General features: G+C 38.5%; 1 protein-coding gene across 12 annotated transcripts in view; it reads left to right on the plus strand.

The window, feature by feature from the left end:
- Positions 1 to 26,174, plus strand: part of ctbp1 (C-terminal binding protein 1) — a 43,598-nt gene that overhangs the window by 6,647 nt on the left and 10,777 nt on the right. For 2 of the 12 annotated variants that reach the window (XM_079631403.1, XM_079631397.1), the window contains exons 2-3: positions 12,299 to 12,716; positions 16,239 to 16,393. In XM_079631403.1, coding sequence (XP_079487529.1) covers positions 12,677 to 12,716; positions 16,239 to 16,393 — 195 coding nt within the window. In that variant the 5' untranslated portion in view covers positions 12,299 to 12,676. Of the gene's footprint in view, positions 1 to 422; positions 791 to 12,298; positions 12,717 to 13,568; positions 14,197 to 16,238; positions 16,394 to 26,174 lie in introns of those variants that run through there. The other 10 variants (XM_079631396.1, XM_079631402.1, XM_079631393.1 and 7 more) reach the window with 10 other exon arrangements.

Consider the following 26,174-nt stretch of genomic DNA (forward strand, 5'->3'; position numbering starts at 1 on the left):
AGGCTATCGATCCCTTCATACTTCATTATTTCAAAATGGAAATGTTGCTATTTTAACTAATGGTAGGAAAAGTAGTGGGTCGTGTATTGTCCATAGGTATTGTCTCATTTATTTTTCACTGCCATACTTCACCAGACTTGATAAAAAGCATCACTGAAGTACAAACAAAGTGCAATATAACTACAATAAATACAATATATAGATTTGCTAACCTTACTATTAAAACACAGTTGTATTTAGTTCGATCCGCTATTTTATAAAAAAGAAAAAGTTTTTCCCTTTCCTCACCCTTCACCTCCTCCACTCTCACTTTCACCCCACATCGCGCTCACATTTCTCTTTCCTGCACGAGCATGCGAGTGAACCCTCCCCCACCCCTTCGGTGACCGCTAGAGCAATGAGTCTCGATATGATTGGTTCGCGTCCAAGCGCATCCTGCCCTGATTGGCTGCCTCACTGGTCACACGGCGCTGATTGGACACATTTTCGTAGCATGTTTTACCCGAATCCCGGGCACATACAGGGACTTTAGCCTTCAAAGCGGGCGATGATGCAAGGTTTGTGATTGTTTTGCTTTTCTCTTTGAGCTGGCCTGGGTGCGTGTGCTTGTCAAACCGCGCTGACAGAGCCCTGTTTCCATTTGCGCTTTTTATTTCTGTCAGGCAGATGAACGCGGCTGTGGACTGGCTTTGGAGAGGCTTTCTTATTAGCTAACACACTTGACTTGCATTTAAGGGCACTTAACGTGAACGTAGTTGTCAACACTGTGGCAGAGTTCGGGTTACTATGAGTAAGTGTGTTCACAGTCTCTTAAAATTTTAAATGAATCATTATTCCCTTTAAACAGCGGCAACAAGTGAGATAACTTACTGAAGCTGGAATTAGGACGTGGTAAATAAAAACCCAACAATATCTATACAACTTTAAGGGTTTTATAAGGGATTCCGTGTTGGAGATGCAGGGGAAAGGCAGGAATCCAGTCATGCATTAATACGCGAATTTGATGAATATATGATCCTTGATCCTGCAATTGAATATGTCTATCTTTTATAACTTGAAGGATTGAAGGTCCCCCGACCGTGGATGGCACAAATTGATGTAATGGATTTAACGTTAATTGATCTAATTTTGTGTCTCTGGAAAATAGTGACATTGTATTATGTTGAATATAACATTTATTAACATGTCTATTTTGTATTTGTGAACACATGTTTTTAGATTTGTGGAGTAAAAATTCTAGTTTTAATTTTGAAGTAAAAAGATAAAAGTTCGACCCTTGGGGGTAAGATGACCCGCAGAATGGACATAGAAATCCAGAAGGCATGTTGCTCCTAGTGTTATTATTTTTAATTTGAATAATTATTGTAATTAATAGGATTAATATTTAGTATTTCCATTAATTAGTTGTAGCTACTTTTCAGACATCTTTGCTTTCATTACAAGTACACAACGTATAGGTTAGCTGAAAGAAATCGCTAAATTTGCATATTTCATAGTGTTGCTATTATGACTTATCTTCAATCACACAGGCAATTCAATATGTAAATATTCATATGCCTGTTCAGAATAAATTTACCTTTCAGATTAATCTCTTTTACTAGGATTCTGCTTGGCCTGTCATTGGTTACTCAATTATTGAAATAAATTGTCAAAATTCAATATTAAATAGAATAGTTGATTTAGTACTTTACATTAATGACACTTAAAAAAATTATTCTTAAGAATTATATCAAAAGTCATTTATATATTCTGTAAAAGTTTAGCTTTTTAAAAGAGGGCCAGTAGTGTCCTCTTTTAATATTTTTACATTTTGTTCTATTACAAGTAAATTAGCAAATGTTTCTATTTATTTCCTATAATAATATATAAAAATCGAATTGGGCTGTGAATGTGCTTGACATTTACATCCCTCAATGTCTAAACTGCAGCTCATTCATCTTTATTATTAGTAATAGTTAGTTCCACCTTATTTATTTTCATAAATTCATAAATATTTTTTAATGAATATTGTTAAGCCTAGTTCTAAAAGTAATTAACAAGTTACAAGTAATGAACCTTTATTTAAAAATCAAGATTTTATGTCAAAATGATATTTAGCCAATGCGAAAAAAAAAGCATTGATTGACTTATTATTTTTCCTCCCATTTCATATTTTCTTCCCCCACCACCATGTCCCCTTAGGGACTCCGTAATACGATGCATGAGGAACAGTAATTTCAACGCTGTAATGTTGTTCACAACTTTTAATCATTCTACCCTGTGGTGTGACAAATGAGTTTAGCTTCATATAGTCCCAATTAATATATGAGGTCATAAAAATGGCACGAATAATAATTATACATGAATTGCAAAAATCTTTTTACAGTAGATGTAGAGGAAATTTAGCTTGTCACACCACATATCAACTTCCTCAAAGTATTTAGGGCCAGATTTACTCGCAGCTTACTCAGTGCAAACCCTCTTTTTGCTACGGCCCGGATTTTCAGTAAGACACGCAGTGAAAAATGAGCGCTGAAAAGGTTTGGACAGGGTTATTTTTTTTGTGGCTGACCTTATTGCATATGTATTTTAAGGAGTTCCCCTTTCAGATGCAAAATTTATGGGAGGAGATTAATATTTAAATGAATCAAGCAAGGTAATCATACTAAGGTTTGCGCTAGTCAAATTACTGGTATTTGCGCCATTATTTAACCCCCCCCCCCCCCATTATGGAAATGCCTGTGTGTTCTTTAATTTGCGCGTCGTCAGTAGATCACGCACAGAACTTTCCAGTCCCATCAGCGCTTTTTTGTTATTGCGCTCGCATGCTAATTTGCCCAGTTTAGCAAATCCGTGTTCAAAACCCTTCAGTCAGTGGCAGTAGTCTAATTTCATTGCTAATCAGTTTTAGGTGTGTTTAATTTGTATTGATTTAATGTAATATATTTATGTATCATTTTTGTTTATGAAGTGGTTATGATGTGTGCAGTCTACTTTGGTCATGTTTCGTGTCTGTTTTGTCTGTAGTTGCAGAACATCGAGCGCTTTTAGGATCCTGTAGAATTGTGTCTGCTGTTGTTTGACTGGAATCACAGCGCCAAGACCTCAAGACAGAGAATAATCTTAATGGAATCGATGCCTGTTCTCTGGCATTCACCATGTAGATATTCCATAGATACAATCTGTTAATGGACTTTGATCTAATAATGGACTGTTAGGTCTCAGCGGGTGTTTTAATAAAATTCTCTTGCTTCTGCGCTCCCCGATTGCAGCCAAGTTTAATAGGATGCGTTCAGTCACACTGAATTTATTTAGGGAAATGTTATCCGTGCACACTCTTCCCTTCAAGATAGGCTATGTGAGGGAGTTTACCCATTCGCCACGCTGCAGTGTGTGTGTGTGTGTGTGTGTGTGTGTGCTGGCAGGGAGGGAGGCGGCAGCAGCAGTGTGTGTCTAAAGCAGCGTAATCTTTCTCAGGGGCATCTTTCTTATGCTCTGTGCCTCTCCCAACCTCTATTTTTCCCTCTTTTATTTTCTTTTTCAATAGGTTTTTGAGGTTTTCACCGGTGCAAGTTGCGATATTCCTCATTCATCATAGATTGTGTCCTCTGACAGGTTCTTTTGCCAGCTGTCCTCTTACCGTGGCTCAGAATTGATTTGACTGTGGTGGATGTGCGGAGATGGTTTTCACCTTGTTCTGTCCTTGCGCTCTTTTACAAGGAGACAATATGCCCCGTTGGTTTTAGAGAAAATATATTGCAGTGGCAAAATTGACCAGCTATTTATTAAGAAGATTTTGACTTTCCTAAATCACATTAAAGTCGGCATGAAACAGAAGTTGATTCCCTATTGTGATGTATATCGGAGTGAAACGGCCTCTCGAACAAGAACAACTGTGGGGCGGGGCTTGATTTTGTCCATTGAGAATTGATTGGATGATTGTGGTTTGCTATTGGTGGATCTCATGTGAGTGACAGGTTGCCCCGCCCTCACACTAGTAAACACATAGAGATGATGTTGCAAGAGGGAGGGGAAGTTATTCTGATCAAAGATTACGAGCACATAAATAAATAAAACATGATGTGCACGGATAAATAATTTACAACAAATACTGCAATATTCCATAAAAAAAATAAGAATAGTCAATCTAGATTTCATGGTGACTTTAAAGTAAAGGCCAGGGTAACACTTTACAATAAGGTTACATTAGTTAACAACATGAACTAATATTGAACCTCACTTCTACAGCATTTATTAATCTTTGCTAATGTTAATCTCAACATTTACTAATACATTTTTAAAATCAAAAGTTGTGTAGCATTAGTTAATACACTATGAAGTAAAATGAACAAACAATGAACAGCTGTGTTTACAATAACAACGTGTACAAAGAACAAATTCAGTTAAATGTATTGCTCATGGGTAGTTTATGTTAGATAATACATTATCTAATGTTATCAAATGAATCCTTATTGTAAAGTGTTACCAAGGGTTGTTTAGAGAACAAGTTGTACCACGCATTTGTAAGGTGTGACGATAATTGCTATCACAGATCTTAGGGTGTGTCATTACTCGTTAGATAGCATTTTTCTGTCTCCTGGTGTCTGGAATGTTATATTAAAGTAATAAAACTAGTTACTTTAGTTTAATGGTTAATTGGAAGTGAGTTAAACTTTTTGTGAACAAATCATGGATTTTCCATAAATTTTCCTACCGGATCAATGCATGAGTGGCCGTTTTATGGCACAGGCATGATTAGCCAGCTTATTCAATGTGGCCAAAGTGCTCGGATCGCATACGTGACGCATACTTTGTGCTTCACTTGCCAAAACCAACGGTCCCCTGAGGTCCTGACCAGAGCTAATGAATTCACAAAGAATGGGGCTCTTCTGCATGAGTGCCAATCTGTCTGACTTCTCCACTGGAGCGCACACACGCAAGATACAGTATGTCTGTGTTCCCAGACTGCCTTGTTATTAACATACTGTAGCAGAGGCCTAGCAGAAATACAGTACAGTACATGATGCCACATAACATACAGTACATGGATAGCCTTAAGGTGCGAGTTAACTGATAAATGTTGGCGAAAACTCAGCGATTCATTAAATACACGAGAAGAGGATAGTATGTTTTAACAGTTCATGAGTTAACTGAACCTGCATTAAATAATGTTCAGGGCTCAGTACAATTCTGTGATTATCAGATGATTTATATAGCGCTTATACAGCTTGTAATAATTAAATATTTTTTGCAGTAATGCACTTGCAGTGGAAGTCTTTGAGGCAAGATATTGATCTATAACGTTCAAATAAACATTGTTTGAAAGTATAGCCAGTGGGGCTGGATCATGTGGTGGTTTTTTGTGTGTTTTTTGGAGTGATTCAGCTATATCGTTTATACAACTGGTTTATGCCTGGTGTAATTAATAAATTCCCAGACTGAGCTGAAAACTATAATCTACTCTGCAAAAGCAAGCGACTGCTTCCAGTGTAGGCAGCTTTGTTGATTTTAATGGGAGCGGTGTAGTTTTGAGGAGTTTTGCCACATATTTCCAGAGTAATAATGATGTAATGACTAGTGTGTTTCATAATGTAAAGCTGTTTTTGCGCTGATGCCAGGATGATCATTCGTTAGTTATGAATACTGGTATCTCAAGTCAATATTATAACTACATAGTATCTAAAGTATGAACTTAGTTATAACTACTTAGTATCTAATGTATGAATATTCTTAACATAGTTATAACTACATAGTTATGTAAAATGTTTTCGGATCGAATTTCAGCAAATAATTTTTGAGATTCTTGAGCATTATGTGTGTTACTTTAAAAAATGAGACTATTGTGGTAAAACTGTTTGTTATATCTCATGTCATGAGTGACTAAAATGAACACTTACTTTTGCATGATAGCAGAACGGCAGGGTTAACTAACTGATCATAGCTTTGATGAGGATTGTGAGTTTATCTAAATGAATCCGCTGACAAATTATGCATGTTGCAGCCGAAGGAGACACTTTAGTGTCTGACACATCAGTTTCTGTTCTACCATTAAGCAAATGACTCATTAAGTAAACGGTTAGAAATAATGACTTTTAAAAACATGGTAAAAGTACGGTGGCCGAGAGAGCTCCTCGCGCTGCAACTGAAGAAAACGCATCCAAATAGAAAAAACACCAGCAAATTCAGAAAACATCTTCATCTGTTTGACAACACGTGCTGCAAGTACTAATAACTCAACCAAATACAGAAATGCACTGCAAGTACTCACAACTCAACTATATACAGAAACACACTGCAAATACCACAAACCACAACAGAAGTGTTTCCAGGGGACCCCAACAAGTGACAAACCTGGCTGGGACATGCTTATTGTTCAATGTCTATTCATCAGTGGTGTTGTCGATGACCTGAAAGGTCGAGTTTTTTGTTTATGTTAACATCCCGGTCGTATCGTGCCTTGTGTATTTGCAGCGCTTGTCTGTGTTTAGTTGATATGTAAGCATTTGTGGCGTGTTTTGTGTTTATGTATTTGGTTGTTGTGAGTAGGGCTGCACGATATTGGAAAAAAAATTACATTGCGATATTTTTTTCCCCAACGATATATATTGCGATATTGAGAGCCATGACTCCAGGCTAAAGACAATAATTACCATTCCATGATATTAATAATTTCACTAATAAGCAAGCTTCATTACAAGTGACAAAAAGGTCACTTAATATTTTATTCCAAAATTAGAACATTTCTGTAAACACAAGCAGAACACATTTTTAAATAAAACAGCAGCTTTACACCAACCCCCTAATTGGTTTACAACAATATAACTTAAAATAAATATATTTTTTATAAAACAACTTAAGAATTTTGGTTCACAATCTTTTAAGTCAACTTTTCTTAGCCAAAGTGCCAAAGTAAAACAGTGTTGGTGTTGGTCATCATAATCATATGAAATAAACAAAATAATATAAAACTTTAATATAGTTTGTATTAAATCTTCTAAACAGATTAGAGAACATGTTTCTGTAAACAGAAAAGCCGAACACATTTAAACAGCAGCTTTACCGCCTCTGTCAGCGTTGCCGCTCCCACCACGCGCATCAAGAGCTGAGGGAGCACCAAAAAAATAGCCTTAATGAAAAATCAATAATTCTAATGCCGATATTATTATAGATACAGACATCCCAAGTCTCCCAGAAGTTCCGGGAGTCTCCCGCATATTGAAAGTGGCTCACTGAGGCCCGCGAATTAGTTAAAATCTCCGGAATCTAGAGCGAGCGCGCCCGCGAGACAGAGACTGTGCTCCAAACCGCGCAGCGCGTGCACGGCAGAGAGGGAGAGAGAGCAAGAGACCTCATGAAGCGCATAATATCTCCCGCTGGTGCTACTACCCTTCACATCGCATGTTCCGGCGATGTGACTATCGCTCACTCGCACATCGCGATGTCGATGTTAAAATCGAATATCGTTCAGCCCTAGTTGTGAGTATTTGCAGCGTGTTTCTGTTTTTGGTTGAGTTGTGAGTATTTGCAGCGTGTTTCTGTTTTTGGTTGTTGTGAGTATTTGAAGCGTGTTTCTGTTTTTGGTTGAGTTGTGAGTATTTGCAGCGTGTTTCTGTTTTTGGTTGAGTTGTGAGTATTTGCAGCGTGTTTCTGTTTTTGGTTGTTGTGAGTATTTGAAGCGTGTTTCTGTTTTTGGTTGTTGTGAGTATTTGCAGCGTTTTCTGCATTTGGTTGTTGTGAGTATTTGCAGCGTGTTTCTGTTTTTGGTTGTTGTGAGTATTTGAAGCGTGTTTCTGTTTTTGGTTGTTGTGAGTATTTGCAGCGTGTTTCTGTATTTGGTTGAGTTGTGAGTATTTGCAGCGTGTTTCTGTATTTGGTTGTTGTGAGTATTTGCTGTGTGTTTCTGTATTTGGTTGTGTTGTGAGTATTTGCAGCGTGTTTCTGTATTTAGTTGAGTTGTGAGTATTTGCAGCGTGTTTCTGTATTTGGTTGAGTTGTGAGTATTTGCAGCGTGTTTCTGTATTTAGTTGAGTTGTGAGTATTTGCAGTGTGTTTCTGTATTTGGTTGTGTTGTGAGTATTTGCTGCGTGTTTCTGTATTTGGTTGAGTTGTGAGTATTTGCAGCGTGTTTCTGTATTTGCTTGAGTTGTGAGTATTTGCAGCGTGTTTCTGTATTTGGTTGAGTTGTGAGTATTTGCAGCGTGTTTCTGTATTTAGTTGAGTTGTGAGTATTTGCAGCGTGTTTCTGTATTTGGTTGTTGTGAGTATTTGCAGCGTGTTTCTGTTTTTGGTTGAGTTGTAAGTATTTGCAGCGTGTTTCTGTATTTGGTTGAGTTGTAAGTATTTGCAGCGTGTTTCTTTTTTTGGTTGAGTTGTGAGTATTTGCAGCGTGTTTCTGTATTTAGTTGAGTTGTGAGTATTTGCAGCGTGTTTCTGTTTTTGGTTGAGTTGTAAGTATTTGCAGCGTGTTTCTGTATTTGGTTGAGTTGTAAGTATTTGCAGCGTGTTTCTGTTTTTGGTTGAGTTGTGAGTATTTGCAGCGTGTTTCTGTATTTGGTTGTTGTGAGTATTTGCAGCGTGTTTCTGTTTTTGGTTGAGTTGTAAGTATTTGCAGCGTGTTTCTGTATTTGGTTGAGTTGTAAGTATTTGCAGCGTGTTTCTTTTTTTGGTTGAGTTGTGAGTATTTGCAGCGTGTTTCTGTATTTAGTTGAGTTGTGAGTATTTGCAGCGTGTTTCTGTTTTTGGTTGAGTTGTAAGTATTTGCAGCGTGTTTCTGTATTTGGTTGAGTTGTAAGTATTTGCAGCGTGTTTCTGTTTTTGGTTGAGTTGTGAGTATTTGCAGCGTGTTTCTGTATTTAGTTGAGTTGTGAGTATTTGCAGCGTGTTTCTGTTTTTGGTTGAGTTGTGAGTATTTGCAGCGTGTTTCTGTATTTAGTTGAGTTGTGAGTATTTGCAGCGTGTTTCTGTATTTGGTTGAGTTGTGAGTATTTGCAGCGTGTTTCTGTATTTGGTTGAGTTGTGAGTATTTGCAGCGTGTTTCTGTATTTGGTTGAGTTGTGAACTATTTGCAGTGTGTTTCTGTATTTGCATGTTTCTGTAATTGCTTGAGTTGTGAGTATTTGTTGCGCATTTCTGTATTTGGTTGAGTTGTGAGTATTTGCAGCGTGTTTCTGTATTTGGTTGTTGTGAGGATTTGCAGTGTGTTTCTGTATTTGGTTGAGTTGTGAGTATTTGCAGCGTGTTTCTGTATTTAGTTGAGTTGTGAGTATTTGCAGTGTGTTTCTGTATTTGGTTGAGTTGTGAGGATTTGCAGTGTGTTTCTGTATTTGGTTGAGTTGAGTATTTGCAGCGTGTTTCTGTATTTAGTTGAGTTGTGAGTATTTGCAGCGTGTTTCTGTTTTTGGTTGAGTTGTGAGTATTTGCAGCGTGTTTCTGTATTTGGTTGAGTTGTGAGTATTTGCAGCGTGTTTCTGTATTTGGTTGAGTTGTGAGTATTTGCAGCGTGTTTCTGTTTTTGGTTGAGTTGTGAGTATTTGCAGCGTGTTTCTGTATTTGGTTGTTGTGAGGATTTGCAGTGTGTTTCTGTATTTGGTTGAGTTGTGAACTATTTGCAGTGTGTTTCTGTATTTAGTTGAGTTGTGAACTATTTGCAGCGTGTTTCTGTATTTAGTTGAGTTGTGAGTATTTGCAGCGTGTTTCTGTTTTTGGTTGAGTTGTGAGTATTTGCAGCGTGTTTCTGTTTTTGGTTGAGTTGTGAGTATTTGCAGCGTGTTTCTGTATTTAGTTGAGTTGTGAACTATTTGCAGCGTGTTTCTGTATTTAGTTGAGTTGTGAGTATTTGCAGCGTGTTTCTGTATTTAGTTGAGTTGTGAGTATTTGCAGCGTGTTTCTGTATTTGGTTGAGTTGTGAGTATTTGCAGCGTGTTTCTGTATTTGGTTGTTGTGAGGATTTGCAGTGTGTTTCTGTATTTGGTTGAGTTGTGAACTATTTGCAGTGTGTTTCTGTATTTAGTTGAGTTGTGAACTATTTGCAGCGTGTTTCTGTATTTAGTTGAGTTGTGAGTATTTGCAGCGTGTTTCTGTTTTTGGTTGAGTTGTGAGTATTTGCAGCGTGTTTCTGTTTTTGGTTGAGTTGTGAGTATTTGCAGCGTGTTTCTGTATTTAGTTGAGTTGTGAACTATTTGCAGCGTGTTTCTGTATTTAGTTGAGTTGTGAGTATTTGCAGCGTGTTTCTGTATTTAGTTGAGTTGTGAGTATTTGCAGCGTGTTTCTGTATTTGGTTGAGTTGTGAGTATTTGCAGCGTGTTTCTGTATTTGGTTGTTGTGAGGATTTGCAGTGTGTTTCTGTATTTGGTTGAGTTGTGAACTATTTGCAGTGTGTTTCTGTATTTGGTTGAGTTGTGAACTATTTGCAGTGTGTTTCTGTATTTGCATGTTTCTGTAATTGCTTGAGTTGTGAGTATTTGTTGCGCATTTCTGTATTTGGTTGAGTTGTGAGTATTTGCAGCGTGTTTCTGTATTTGGTTGTTGTGAGGATTTGCAGTGTGTTTCTGTATTTGGTTGAGTTGTGAGTATTTGCAGCGTGTTTCTGTATTTAGTTGAGTTGTGAGTATTTGCAGTGTGTTTCTGTATTTGGTTGAGTTGTGAACTATTTGCAGTGTGTTTCTGTATTTGCATGTTTCTGTAATTGCTTGAGTTGTGAATATTTGTTGCGCATTTCTGTATTTGGTTGAGTTGTGAGTATTTGCAGCGTGTTTCTGTATTTGGTTGTTGTGAACTATTTGCAGCGTGTTTCTGTATTTGCATGTTTCTGTATTTGGTTGAGTTGTGAGTATTTGCAGCGTGTTTCTGTATTTGGTTGTTGTGAACTATTTGCAGCGTGTTTCTGTATTTGCATGTTTCTGTATTTGGTTGAGTTGTGAGTATTTGCAGCGTGTTTCTGTATTTGGTTGTTGTGAACTATTTGCTGGGTTTTTCTGTATTTGGTTGGGTTGTGAGTATCTGTTGCGTGTTTCTGTATTTGGTTGCGTTGTGAGTATTTGCAGCAGGTTTCTGTATTTGGTTGAGTTGTGAACGTGTTGTCAAACTGATGAAGATGTTTCAGTTTCCTTCAGTTGCAGGGCATTGAATTCTTTCAGCCGCCGTAAAATAGGCTATTAAAACATTTTTAAAAAATTCCCACACGTGCTGATTTTGAATAAAATTTTAAAAACGTGTCTTGAGACACCTACGTTTTGTCTATTCTGCCACTGTTTTTAACGCGAGAATGTGTTCTGTGTGAGCGGCCCCTAACCCTGTTTGTACTTACTTATTTTTGGAGACGTCTCTGAGCTGCCCATCATGAATATAGGATTTAGTAATTGGTTTTCTGAGAGCTAAATAACCCAGAACCATCACTGTCAGAGGCGTTTAGTTAACTCTCACTCGGTATGTCACAATGTAGTCCACAAAGATGAAGATGAGAGCAGAAATACGTCAAATAGTCAAAGCAATTTTAATTAAACAAAATACGAATCAAAGTAACAGTGTGTATGAAAACAAACAACACCAGACAAAGAGTGGTGGAGATCTTAAATACACAGGCAAATGAACCACATACAAAACAGGTGTGCTCTAATCTAATTAGTTGTGTACTTAGTAACCATGACAACTAATGATGGCTGGAACATAGGAACACAGACAAGTAAACTGAGGGTACGTTTAGACGACAACGATATGCTTAAAACGGATACGTTTTTCCTTTGAGTTTTCCGCGTACAGACGACACCATTGTCAAAACAATCCCCATTCACACGGATCTGCGAAAACGACTAAAACGCTGTATTCTGCTGCAAGACCAGTAGATGGCGATGAAACCCTATAGACTGAACACGTAATACGCATGTGAATGACGTCGTTGTCTTCAGAGATTCGCGTTTTTGTTGTTTACACGGAGACCGTTTTCTAAAACTTGCACTTTGAAACCTGTTTTCAAAACTTTGCGTTTCCAGGCACCCAAAACGCTGTTGTCGTGTAAATAAACGACCAAAACGCATATAAAGTATTACGTTTTTAGTTGAAAACGGTCTCGTGTAAACAGCCCCTAAATGTCCATAATGAAAATGAAAGTGAAACAAAGGCAAAATGTGACAGTACGAGTATTCATCTACAGTTGGATGTGACCAAAAATGTGAATTTTAGTAAAAAAAATTCATTCTAAAAGACAATCGTAAACAATAAAAATTTTAACAATAGGAAATACACACCCGAATTTCCATCCCTCCATGTTGTTTCTTGCTCAATTTTCCATTTATCTTCTTTTTTTCTTTTTGCCCCCTCTCAGGAAACAAAAGATCAATTTTGTGAGAGCCCAGGCTCCACCCCATTCCTCTTCAGTCTTTCTCGTAGCCACCTCACACTCGTTCCTCTCTCTCTCACTCTCACTCTCCCACTCCCATAAATGCAGTGACACTTGCATTCTGTGTGTGCATGCGTGTTTGTCCGAGAGAGAGAGTCGAAATAGAAAGTGAGGGAGCGGGGGGGGAGAGAGGGAGTTGGAGAGAAAGAGAAAGACAAGGAGGGGTGGGAGCGTGTGTGTGTTTTAAGCTAGCTACTCACAGAAAAGAAGGAATAAGAAAATTGAAGTAGCCGCCATATGCTGAGGATTTTGGTGAATGCCTTGCTGAGGAGACACGCTCGTTTTTCCGGCGGATCCTAAGAGATGGGAAGCTCACATTTGCTGAACAAAGGCTTGCCTTTAGGTAAACGTTTACCTTTCCTTTCTGCATGGGGCCACACGTGAAAGTGTTGTACGGATATCTGTGCCAATTATTTGAGCGTTCGTTCGGCTGTCGTACAGTATTCTGGCTTCCCCTCCCCCTCTTCCTTTCCTCCTCCCCTCCTATCTGCTCCGCTTTTCCCTCTTTCCTATTATCTTTCATCTCAGCCATTCATCCACGTACAATTGCTTGCTTTCTGCTTTCTGTTGCAAAAGACAATATTCATCCGAGAGCCGGGGCCACAGACCTCTGATGGCTCGCTTTGTTAACTGCATAAATCTTCCGGAGCTCGAAAGATTTAAAACACACACACACACACTATCCCCTTTGGAAAATTTGAGGGGTTGGCAAGGACATGACTCTCTCTCTCCTATGGCCCTCCCGCACATTGTGCAGTGGAAATGTGGCTTCCAGTTCCGGCCTTGACTTACTTCCTAATTTTGCTCTCTTCGAAAGAAATTCTCATTTTAGAAGAGTCCAAAAACGACAATTTAGCCTTAGGAAGAATAGGGTTTTTCAGGATTTCATTGAAATAGTTATTCCCTTGTTTAAAATAAACAATTCTGTCATATTGGGCGATATTCCTGATCCGACGGTACAAGAAAATACTTTTTTTTGAGGTTGATTTATTAGAAACGTTGGGTAATGAAAGTTTAAATACAGTTAAAAAATGATTAAAATTTTCAAGTGACTCCCTTTCTATCTTTTTTTTTTTTTAAATCCCAAGTGCACATTTCCAGGAAATCTGGGATGAGAACAATGCATTGGCTTTCCACGAATTACAAAAAAACAAGATTCACCCCAGCTCACTCATGTGACGAGCAAAACAGTGTCATTAAAAACAGGTTTTGTTCTTTTCACACCGTGAACGCGAGGTTGGGATTTGAAATTGGCTTTCATTTTCACCAGAAGACAACAAAGGGGGGGATGTCAGTTTGAATTATCGCCCGTGGGCAGTTGAGGTCTTTAGACGTTATGTGTGACTGACCCTGTTGGTTCTTGTTGCTATGAACTAGCTAATTCAAACAGATCCAGCTCGCCCTCGGGGCAGGGCAATATGAACAGAGCGCCGAGGGATTTTGACAGAGCGGTGTGCTGCGAGAAACTACCATGTGTGTTTTTCCCCCAACGCTGGATTCTGGATTTACCTACATTCAAAGACGGAGAAAGTCAAAGATTGTTCTCATGTCATGCTTTTCTTGATCGTAGCGTTTGATCCCTATAGATGTGGGCTTTTTATGTGTGCTTGGAAGCATCTATTGCATGTTGTTGGCAGTTTGTCCTAATCAGAAAAGGGAGATAACAGTGGCTGTGTTACAAGATAACCGGATCCTGCTGGGATAGTTTAGATGTCACTAACACGTAATTTACGGTTGTAAAAGTTCACCTTCATTACAAATGGAGAAAACAGCTGGTTCTGTGTGGAAACGGATGCGTGAACGCAAGGGATCTTTTCACAGAGGTAAACTAGGTCTTGTTTGTGCATAAACGTGTGTGTGTGTGTGTGTGTGTGTGTGTGTGTGTGTGTGTGTGTGTGTGTGTGTGTGTGGGTGTGTCTGTGTCTTTTGGACATGATTACACCATGTCTGCACTTGCCAGGCTGGGAGAAGTCACAGGTGTAGGCCTACATATTATACTTTTGTCACTGTATCATTAAAAGAAATACTAAATATCCTGCATTTAAAAAGATACATATTCAAGCTTCATTCTTAAATATGTGTAAATACACTACTGTTCAAAAGATTGGGGTCATTGAGATTTTTGAAAGACTTTTATTCAGCAAGGATCGATCGAAATTGACAGACAGGACATTAATGTTACCTATAATGTTTATTTCAAATAATTGTGTTCTTTTGTACTTTCTATTAATCAAAGAATCCTGAAAAAATAATCACGGTTTCCACAAAAATATAAAGCAGCGTTAACTGTTTTCAACATAATCAGAAATGTTTCTTGAGCAGCAGATCATCATATTATAATGATTTCTGAAGGATCATGTGACACTAAGACTGGAGTAATGATGCTGAATATTCAGCTTTGCATCATAGGAATAAATTATTATTATTTTTTTAAACATATTACAATAGAAAACAGTTATTTCACAATATTACCGTAGTTTTAATGAAAAATACCACCTTGCTGAGGCTTCTTTCAAAAATCTCACCGACCCCGAACTTTTGAACGGTAGTATAATTGATTATCTGTCTGGTGGTAGATGTTTTTTCACTGACACTAAGCAGAATGAAGCCAAGCAGAAGACTTGTCGCCAATGTCAATACAGCGCAGCAGTGACGGCCCACTTTTTCAGCAGCCTTGGTCCTGAAAGTGTTTTTCCCATTTATCATATTTTTAGGGATTTGACCCAACCAACCAGCTCTGAGATGAATCAACATTACAAATATTTACTGAAAGCAAAAATATGTGAAAATCAGATACAAAGACAAGATTGTGTACTTTTTTTTAAATGTGTGAATGAACTGCATTCCCATGTAGCATTGAGAATGCTGTGATAGAAAAAAAAAAGCAGTGGTTTGCTATAAAACAATAGATTTAATTCTCATTGATAATGTACAATTCAATATATTTGAAGTTTATTCCAAAGGGTTTAAATCTGACTCGATTACATCAACCGCAGTGCTTCATGGGAGTGGGCGACTGACCGCTGATAAGCACGTTTTAGTGGTTTCTATGTGGTAGAAGCAACGCATGTGGGTCTGTAATGGGAATTTGGCTCAAAAATCTGCATATATATTGGCTTATCACAGTAAAATGATAACACGTAGGACTGAAAATGTTGAGGAGCTTAAAAACAGGACAGTTTGAGGTACTGGGATAAGACAGAAAATCAGAATGTGTTACATCAGCTGCAGTTACATTAAGATCATTCATTCATGGTTTTTCCTTTAAAGCTGATTTTACATGAGCACTTGTGTATTTCATCATGATGTCTTCATCGGTCAGTTATCTTATTAAGTGTGATATCAAGTGTCTGGTTAAGTATATGTATCACAGCCTAGATAGCCATGTTCTTCTTCAGTGCAACTGGTCATCCGCGCAGTGGAACGGAAAGATACATATATTTAACTGAATGATACCTGACATCATCAATGTTGATAATAAGCAATGGACATTTAAATAAGACATAGAAAGGTCTTGTTCTCAGTAAAATAGCAGCATTAGTCTTTTACGAGTGGATATAAAACCCACAACAGCTCTCTGTGTTACTGAACAGCAGCTGCAAAACATGAAAAACATTTTTAATATTGTGCAATAAAAACAGGAATCAACTGCTAATACACAGTGTTGTCTTTTTCCGTGTTTGAGTCACTTTATTTTTAGATTCTGAAACGTGGCATTCAATATTTGTGTTTATCTTTGAGCCAAATCATTTGGAAAGATTGCTATTAGAACAGTGAATTCACTTTGCTTATGCCGACCAAATGAACACACCTGAACAACACAAGCTCAGGACTTGTAACAAATGTGATTTATTACTCTCTACAGGCATCAGGCCTCCCATAATGAATGGGCCCATGCACCCTCGTCCTCTGGTGGCACTGCTGGATGGGCGGGACTGCACTGTGGAGATGCCCATCCTGAAAGACGTGGCCACCGTGGCCTTCTGTGATGCCCAGTCCACACAGGAGATCCACGAGAAGGTAACTACAAGCACCACTTAATGGCACCAGTAGCACTATGTTAACTTTTGCTCTTGGGTTAATTAATACAAAGTTCTGTCATGAAACTCTAGATGGCTGCTTGTAATCACAGGGCACAGCTGATTGGTTCCTGCTGTATTAGTAGTACGGATGGGTATTGTTAAAGTAACACCAAGTATCTTTTCCTCTGCGGTCGCCCTACTGGTTGCAAGCGGAATTGTCCATTAGCGCTGTCGTAAATAATTTAGCCTACCGCAACCAACTGTCGCACACGCACACGCACGCGCATGCTCGCTGTTGATATCCAGCACCGGCTTTGGAATCAACAATGGCCACAGACAAGGTAGAGTATGATGCATGATTTTTTTTACCGCTTCGGCCATGACAAAAGCGTCCGAATTTGAGGAAGTGGTGGGGGAAGTGACGTATGCCGTAAAGCACTCGAATTTTGTAGTTCTTTTTGTGCACGGGTTCCGACCCGAAACCCGAAGTTACATAGTGCCAGTAAAAGCGATACAGACCACGTCAGGCTATGGCAGACGTGTCATTTAACTTATTTTAAGTCGATGTACCATCACAAGGGTCTTGGAAATATATTATGAAGGTTGAAAACCTACTTAGTGTTACTTTAAAGGGATAGTTCACTTTAAAATTAAAATTCTGTCATCATTTACTCACCCTCAAGTTGTTTCAAACCTGTATTAATTTATTTCTTCTGCTGAACACAAAGAAAGATATTTTGAAGAATGTCAGTAACCAAACAGTAGTCTGTACCCATTGACTTCCATAGTATTTTTTTTTCCTACTATGGAAGTCAATGGGTACAGACTACTGTTTGGTTACTGACATTCTTCAAAATATCTTTCTTTGTGTTCAGCAGAAGAAATAAATTAATACAGGTTTGAAACAACTTGAGGGTGAGTAAATGATGACAGAATTTTAATTTTAAAGTGAACTATCCCTTTAAGGTTTTATCAACGGTATTACTACTCTAATACCGATACTGCTTATCGAGCCGTAACTTTAACGGTACTATCGGTTATATTTGTATATTTTTTTTAAATTAACATTGTTTTCTGAACTGAAGTGTAAAATAAATATGGTAACACTTTACAATAAGGTCTCATTTGTTAACATTAGTTAATGTATTAACTAACACAAATGAGCAATACGTTTGTTACAGTATTTATTAATCTTTGTTAATGTTAGTTAATAAAAATGTTAGTTCCCAGTGCATGTATGAGTAAATGTTCAAATTATAGCTGTCGCATCCAAAATTAAAGTTTGTATTTACATAATATATGTGTGTGTGTGTGTGTACTGTGTATAATTATTTTGTATATATAAATACACAAACATGCATGTATATATTTAAGAAAAATGTGTTATTTATATATAAAATATTTCTATTTATATATAATATAAATTATATATAAATATATATGCAGTACATGTAAATATTTCTCAAATATATACATGCATTTGTGTGTATTTATATATACAAAATACTTATACACAGTACACACACACACACACACACACACACACATATATTATGTAAACACAAACTTTTATTTTGGATGCGATTAATCACGATTAATCGTTTCTCAGCTCTAGTTGAAATTAACATTAACTAAGATTAATAAATGCTGTAGTAGAAGTGCAGTTCATTTTTAGTTAATTTAAATAATGATAACTAATGAAACCTTATTGTAAAGTGTTATCATAAATATCTATAGAAAAAGAAACGGCAATGTTTGAACAATACAAATGAATATAAAACATTGATTTGTAAATGCACCAGTCTACAGGCATTTCTTGTGCAGATAACATACAATAAGAACAAGAACAAAGAAACAAAGTACAGTCAAACGGACAAATAAACAGTATAACAAATATACTAATAAAAATAAGCAGTGCGCTTAAGGCTAAAGTTATTCATTCAAGAGCAGTGAGTGATTTTCTCTCTCTTTTGTTGTTTGATTAACAATAAGGGCACAAGCGGCAGCCAAGGTTTATTAGACTGTGTATTAAACTGCTGTCACTTTAAGACCAAATGCACGGATCTACGTCATGTTTTCTCTCTACTGTTTAACTCCCCTTAAGAGAGAAACGACTGTGTTTAAGTGAATACACCAAAGCCGGTCATGTTGACACATTTTTATGTATATTTGAACGCTGTGGACCCAAAGTATAATTTGCTTGTAAATTGCGGCCCGTTTTGAAGCGGACACACAGGAAGCCTCCTTGGGAAAGCGTCTCTTGCGCTGATTATTGTGCTTTTAATAACTCTTTTATTATCAAAATAGTCCCGCAATTTGGCAACATTGGACTGCATTTTACAAAAATCACCAATTTAGCTGATTCTGACGTTAAGTTTGGGCTTTTAGGGAGGAATGAAGGCACACCACTGTGAAGGAAATGTGGCTTAATGGGCTAGTTTTAAATAGTTTAACTCAGTTTTTTTTTTTTTTGTGCAATCATTGGAAGAATAAATTGTCTAAAATGACATTAATCACACAGCTCTAAAGTACAACCAGTCTAAACTTTTGTTTATTTCTCTCCTTCATAGTCACTCTCTAAGCAATGGCTTAGTTAAATCCTGGCCACAAATTAAGAATTTGGAAGGTGGATAATAAAAAATAAAAAAAAACGCTTGCCATTAACTCCCACTATTTCACCAAGGAATATGTCACGTCACAGAAGTAAAATGCATTGTGAATGCTGTTCATGTGTATTTATTACTGTATGGAGTGGTATTTTTTCCGTCACTGGTTCATACAGATTAATATATCATGTAATATATGTTTGAGAATGGTTTTGCAATCTATCATAGATCCCACTGGCTCGATATGATGGAGCCTCTTTGGCTTTGTTACATGGAAAAAGCACTTCATCTCACAGGCTAAAGAAGTAGATTGCACAATGGGGTAATATTTATGAGGCTGTGAGCGTTTTTGCCAGAAATGAGTCGAATGATTCATCAGATGAATTCACTGGGTAGCGTGATGAAATCTCACAGCCATCCTACCAGCTGTACTTCGTGCGATTTTATTTATTTCATTCTCAGTCTCACTTGCTGGCAGCCATTGATCAATCATTTTCTTTAGCATTTGTTAAAGCTAGATCTGTCATGTTGTGCTGTTTCATTGTGAAAGAACACGTTGAGTCAATCATTACGAACGGTGTTTGACATGTTTCTCAGCAATGAACTCCAGTGTCAATGACTCCAGTGTCGTGTCTCGGAAAGAAATGTGCACCTGTAAATTCAATTTTGTAATACATTAAAATAAGGTTCGATTATATATCATGAACTAACAATGAACAAAAAATGTATTAGCATTTATTTATCTATAGAATATACTAAAGTTTTTGTTTGTTTTTAAGTTAATACTTATATTCTGCATTAAAGGGTGCATTAAACTGATCAAAATAGACAGTGGATACATTTTTTTATGTAACAAAAGATTTCTATTTTAAATCAATTTTAAAATGTAACAAAAGATTTCTATTTTAAATCAATTTCTATTCATCAAAGAATCTTGAAAAACAAGTATCACAGTTTACACATAAATATGCGGAATGCATAATCATCATATTAGGATGATTTCTGAAGGATCATGTGACACTGAAGACTGGAGTAATGATGCTGGAAATTCAGCTTTACAGTACATCACAGGAATAGATTACATTTTAAAATATATTCAAATAGAAAACATTTTGAATGGTAAAAATATGTCACAATATTACAGTTTTTTCTTTATTTTTATCAAATAATTGGTGAACATAAAGATGCTTTTTCCAAAATTGTAAAAAAAAAAATCTAGCCCACCCCAAACTTTTTTAAGTTACCAGCCACCACCAGCATAATTTTTTTACATTAGTGTATACTAAAATATTTTTGTTTATATTTAGAATATATTGTATGTTTAAATATACTATTATTCATTGTTAATTCATGTTTGCTCATACGACATTACTTAATGTTAAAATGCACAACTTGAAAATGTATTAGATCATGTAGAAATCAACATGAACCCAGATTAATAAATGCTGGAAAATATCACATACAACTGTCTGGAACAAGAGCAAGTGCAGCGTTTGATAATGTGTTCGTACACAGAGGAAACCTGATTTGCTGCTGTCAGTGATGGTTTTCTCCTTCACACTCCCCGTGAACCGAAATGAAATTAATTTGCTCCATTCGTTCAACTGGCAACACTGGAAAGACCATCCAGAAATCATTCCCTCTCAACACAATTCCATGTCATATAAATATTTGCTCCCTCTGAATGCGTTTATGCTCATTCAGACATTTAATGTAGCCAGGGCCCGCATTTGTTCTGTGCTGAAGTGCTGAGTTTGGCATGTTTTGTGTGGTTCTGGGCGGCTGCCAGGTTGATCCTCTAAGAACACTCCCCAGGCCTGCACAGACAGATGGCACTCGCTTTCTACCCCTTCCCACAGACCTGCAAACAGCCTCCTTATTCGACTTATTTAATCGCCCACTGCTGAATGGACAGAAAATATACAGTCTCTCCATATGGAGAAAGAACTTCTGATAAGATGTTAAATCAATTAGCAGGCGATAACGTGACATGAAAATTGTGCACTAAAATGTAAAAAATGGCTGTGAAAATCTCATTCTGGTGTTGTCGTAAACAACACTGATTGCTTGATTCATCATTTTCACGTCCTGCGCCACTTTGTTTAAATAGCAAATGCATTTGCGCCAATGAGCGTGTTTGTCTGAAGACGATGTGTGTTCAGGCGCATTGTTGGCGCGTTCCTGTTTTGACAAAACTGAAATAGATTGCGCCATTGACTTTAAACTAGGTTATTGTTGGTCAATGGCGCAATCTATTTCAGTTTTGCAATATTTTTTGTTATTTAAAGAGCGCGTTAGTAATATGCGCCTATAGGCGGGTCCACAACGGAGATGGTCCTCACTGCAGAACACGAAATCCAGGGGGAGGAGTTGGATCTGGATCTCACACCTTACATATACCTAAACCTACTCATCTCCACCCCCTGATCCCTAAACCCACCCCTAAACCTACTCATCTCCACCCCCTGATCCCTAAACCCACCCCTAAACCTACTCATCTCCACCCCCTGATCCCTAAACCCACCCCTAAACCTACTCATCTCCACCCCCTGATCCCTAAACCCACCCCTAAACCTACTCATCTCCACCCCCTGATCCCTAAACCCACCCCTAAACCTACTCATCTCCACCCCCTGATCCCTAAATCCACCCCTAAACCTAACCAATCTCCACCTCCTGATCCCTATACCCACCCTTAAACCTACCAATATCCACCCCCTGATCCCTAAACCCACCCCTAAACCTACCAATCTCCACCCCCTGATCCCTAAACCCACCCCTAAACCTACTCATCTCCACCCCCTGATCCCTAAACCCACCCCTAAACCTACTCATCTCCACCCCCTGATCCCTAAACCCACCCCTAAACCTACTCATCTCCACCCCCTGATCCCTAAACCCACCCCTAAACCTACTCATCTCCACCCCCTGATCCCTAAACCCACCCCTAAACCTACTAATCTCCACCCCCTGATCCCTAAACCCACCCCTAAACCTACTCATCTCCACCCCCTGATCCCTAAATCCACCCCTAAACCTACCAATCTCCACCTCCTGATCCCTATACCCACCCTTAAACCTACCAAGCTCCACCCACTGATCCCTAAACCCACCCCTAAACCTACCAATCTCCACCCCCTGATCCCTAAACCCACCCCTAAACCTACCAATCTCCACCCCCTGATCCCTAAACCCACCCCTAAACCTAACCAATCTCCACCTCCTGATCCCTAAACCCACCTCTAAACCTAACCAATCTCCACCTCCTGATCCCTAAACTCACCCTTAAACCTAACCAATCTCCACCTCCTGATCCCTAAACCCACCCTTAAACCTACCAATCTCCACCCCCTGATCCCTAATCCCACCCCTAAACCTACCAAGCTCCACCCACTGATCCCTAAACCCACCCCTTAACCTACCCATCTCCACCCCCTGATCCCTAAACCCACCCCTAAACCTAACCAATCTCCACCTCCTGATCCCTAAACCCACCCTTAAACCTACCAATCTCCTCCCCCTGATCCCTAAACCCACCCCTAAACCTACTCATCTCCACCCCCTGATCCCTAAACCCACCCCTAAACCTACTCATCTCCACCCCCTGATCCCTAAACCTACCCATCTCCACCCCCTGATCCCTAAACCCACCCCTAAACTTACCCATCTCAACCCCCTGATCCCTAAACCTACCAAGCTCCACCCCGATCCCTAAACCCACCCCTGAACCTACCCATCTCCACCCCCTGATCCCTAAACCCACCCCTAAACCTACCCATCTCCACCCCCTGATCCCTAAACCCACCCCTAAACCTACCAATCTCCACCCCCTGATCCCTAAACCTACCAAGCTCCACCCCGATCCCTAAACCCACCCCTAAACCTAACCAATTTCCACCTCCTGATCCCTAAACCCACCCTTAAACCTACCAATCTCCTCCCCCTGATCCCTAAACCCACCCCTAAACCTACTCATCTCCACCCCCTGATCCCTAAACCCACCCCTAAACCTACCAATCTCCTCCCCCTGATCCCTAAACCTACCAAGCTCCACCCCCTGATCCCTAAACCCACCCCTAAACCTAACCAATCTCCACCTCCTGATCCCTAAACCCACCCTTAAACCTACCAATCTCCTCCCCCTGATCCCTAAACCCACCCCTAAACCTACCAATCTCCACCCCCTGATCCCTAAACCCACCCCTAAACCTACTCATCTCCACCCCCTGATCCCTAAACCTACCCATCTCCACCCCCTGATCCCTAAACCCACCCCTAAACTTACCCATCTCAACCCCCTGATCCCTAAACCTACCAAGCTCCACCCCGATCCCTAAACCCACCCCTAAACCTACCCATCTCCACCCCCTGATCCCTAAACCCACCATTAAACCTACCCATCTCCACCCCCTGATCCCTAAACTCACCCCTAAACCTACCCATCTCCACCCCCTGATCCCTAAACCCACCATTAAACCTACCCATCTCCACCCCCTGATCCCTAAACCCACCCCTAAACCTACCCATCTCCACCCCTTGATCCCTAAACCCACCCTTAAACCTACCCATCTCCACCCCCTGATCCCTAAACCCACCCCTAAACCTACCAATCTCCACCCCCTGATCCCTAAACCCACCCCTAAAATTCGGACACACCCTTAGTGCGCTTGAGCCGTGCGCTTTAGACCATGCGCTTAGATTGTTAAAATAGGGCATGATGTGTTAAATCTGCTTATGCTGTGTTACTCCAGAACTTGATGGTTTATTCAATTGTCAAGTGTTTTCAAGTAAACTGATTAATCATCATGAACCCAAAATGTACAGTGTAGCTCTTGTTGTTGGTCATCAGCAGAAACGAAACTCATGTTGAGTCACATTAACAGTGAAGCACGTTGCGGGCGTTGAGTGTGTGTGCGTATGCTGTTCTTGTCAAATTCACATAAAAACATGATCACTGAAGCGCATATTATCTCGTGACAATGAAACGCATCCCCACATTCTCATTACCATGTATGAAAAACGTTACTATCATTATTTTAAGCTCATAACCAGGTTTTATTTATCTTCCATTTTATTTATTCATTGTGAAGTATTTTTACATCTTGGTAGTATTTTTTGCAATGGTACACACCTGAATTTATATCGATTAAAATCAGCATGAGTTGAATTCATTACATAATACCACCATGATGTAAAGTATTCTACAATTCAAATAATATATTGTTGTTTCTGAATTGTTCAAATAAAAATGCGTCAAAAATAATGTAATGGATGTAGTTACACAATGTGTGATCAGATCTTTAAATGGCTGCATTGCCAATTTGAAATGCCATTTAAAGATCTGATCACACATTGTGTAATTACATAACATTATATTACGTTTGACGCATTTTAAAAATCTTTTGTAATGACTTCAGTTCATCTGGTTTAATGTTTATGAATATGAATATGAAGGTGTAGAACCTGGAGTTTAGAATTAATGTAATTTCATAGCTTAATCTTCTTGGCCAGGGTGAAATAAGCTCAAGTCAAACATGACTGTGCATGTTAATAATGAGTATTAATTTCATTAAACTTTCAAATAACTTGCATTGGGTCTCATTCATGAAACACGAGCAGAACGAATTCTTGTGTAAATCGTGTGTAAAGTGGTTCTGGCGTAAATTTTCGGATTCATTAAAATGTTCGTATTTTCCAAATGTTAGTTGGTACGAAAGAAATCTACACCTGCTCCCAACCACGTGTAAATAGTGCGTTTAACATCCGAACGTTTTGCTCATCAATAAGGCTGCATTTTAATTCACCTAATCAGGTACATTTACACACAGCATTTTGAAAAAATATTATTAGCCTATATATAGCAATACATATGGTTTTTCTTTTTACTTTTATTATGAGAGCCAGTGAGCATCTGCAAACGGTACACTTTAATAAAATAATTAATTGTTTTCAATAGGGCTGGGCTATATTTTTTCGAAGTGAACTAATTCGTTTTTTGCAGTCGCTTCATGTCGAACCATTTTCTGTTCACTTCTGGGACTGTTCGATTAACAAATGAAACTCCATTAACTGCATCTGTAATATGCTGCCAAGCTTCCTTTTTTTAGGACCTGATACGCCACTATAGGCTACGCTTGAAAATAAAATGTGGCGTTTTTAATGAACTTCTGATAATAAAATTCTGCATCTGAGAAATTGTTCTTTTTCATTCGCTTTTGTGAAGACATGTTGAAATCCTTCGTTTGGTGTCATAATATGATGCCCATATATAGTTGTCAGTCGGATTTAATGGGCGGGATTTATGGTAATTGAGAATGAGCGTGCACGCGCGTACACCAGGGTTATAATCGTTAACGAAAACGAACGAAAAAACGAAAACTAGATGGGAAAAAACATTGTCGTTAACTGAAATAAAAATAAAAACGAGGCAAAACAAAAAAACGATAACTAAATAAAACTGTAATGTGTGGTTGACAAAACTAACTAAAATAAAATAAAATTATAGAGTAAATGTCCTTAGTTTTCGTCTTTTTCAATGTCTTTCCTTCAACGCTATTTAAAAACACGCAGAGAATTCGCTCAGCTGTGTTTCCTTTCCCTGCTCTCCCTCCGTCTCTCTGTCACTCGCATGCATGCGCGCGACACACACACACACACAGTCACACACCCCTCCCCTCCTCTCAAGTCTCCATGTGAACGTGTTCGACGCGACGTTGAAGCAAGTTCGCAAAAGGTTGGTATCTCATGAACACCTTTACACAATCACTTACACAATCACACACATAAAAAGTGGTATACAAATATTTTATATTCTCTGAATATAATGTTCATATGAGAAACAATTGGGCCTTCTTTAAAAAGTTAACTAGTCGCAAGTTTGAGGTAACTTAAAATGCACTTGTGTTGTCGTTGTCAAAACACTAACGTTATAAGCTGCAGGGCTGGAATGGTAATCTGGCATTCCGGCCAAATGCCCGATGGACCGACGTACCTTTTGATTCGATACATCTCGGGATTTAATACTTTATTTCTTTTCTTTTTCAACGGCCTTCTGATCTACATTGGCAGCCCATTTGTCCAATCCTTTTTAAGTTTATATTTTATTTTATTACATGGCTTGGTTGAATTCCAATGTAGAATGCGGTCTGTTATTTCTTGATAATAGACCGCTGC

This window comes from Phoxinus phoxinus (assembly GCF_949152265.1).
Source record: "Phoxinus phoxinus genome assembly, chromosome: 12".
NCBI lineage: Eukaryota > Metazoa > Chordata > Actinopteri > Cypriniformes > Leuciscidae > Phoxinus > Phoxinus phoxinus.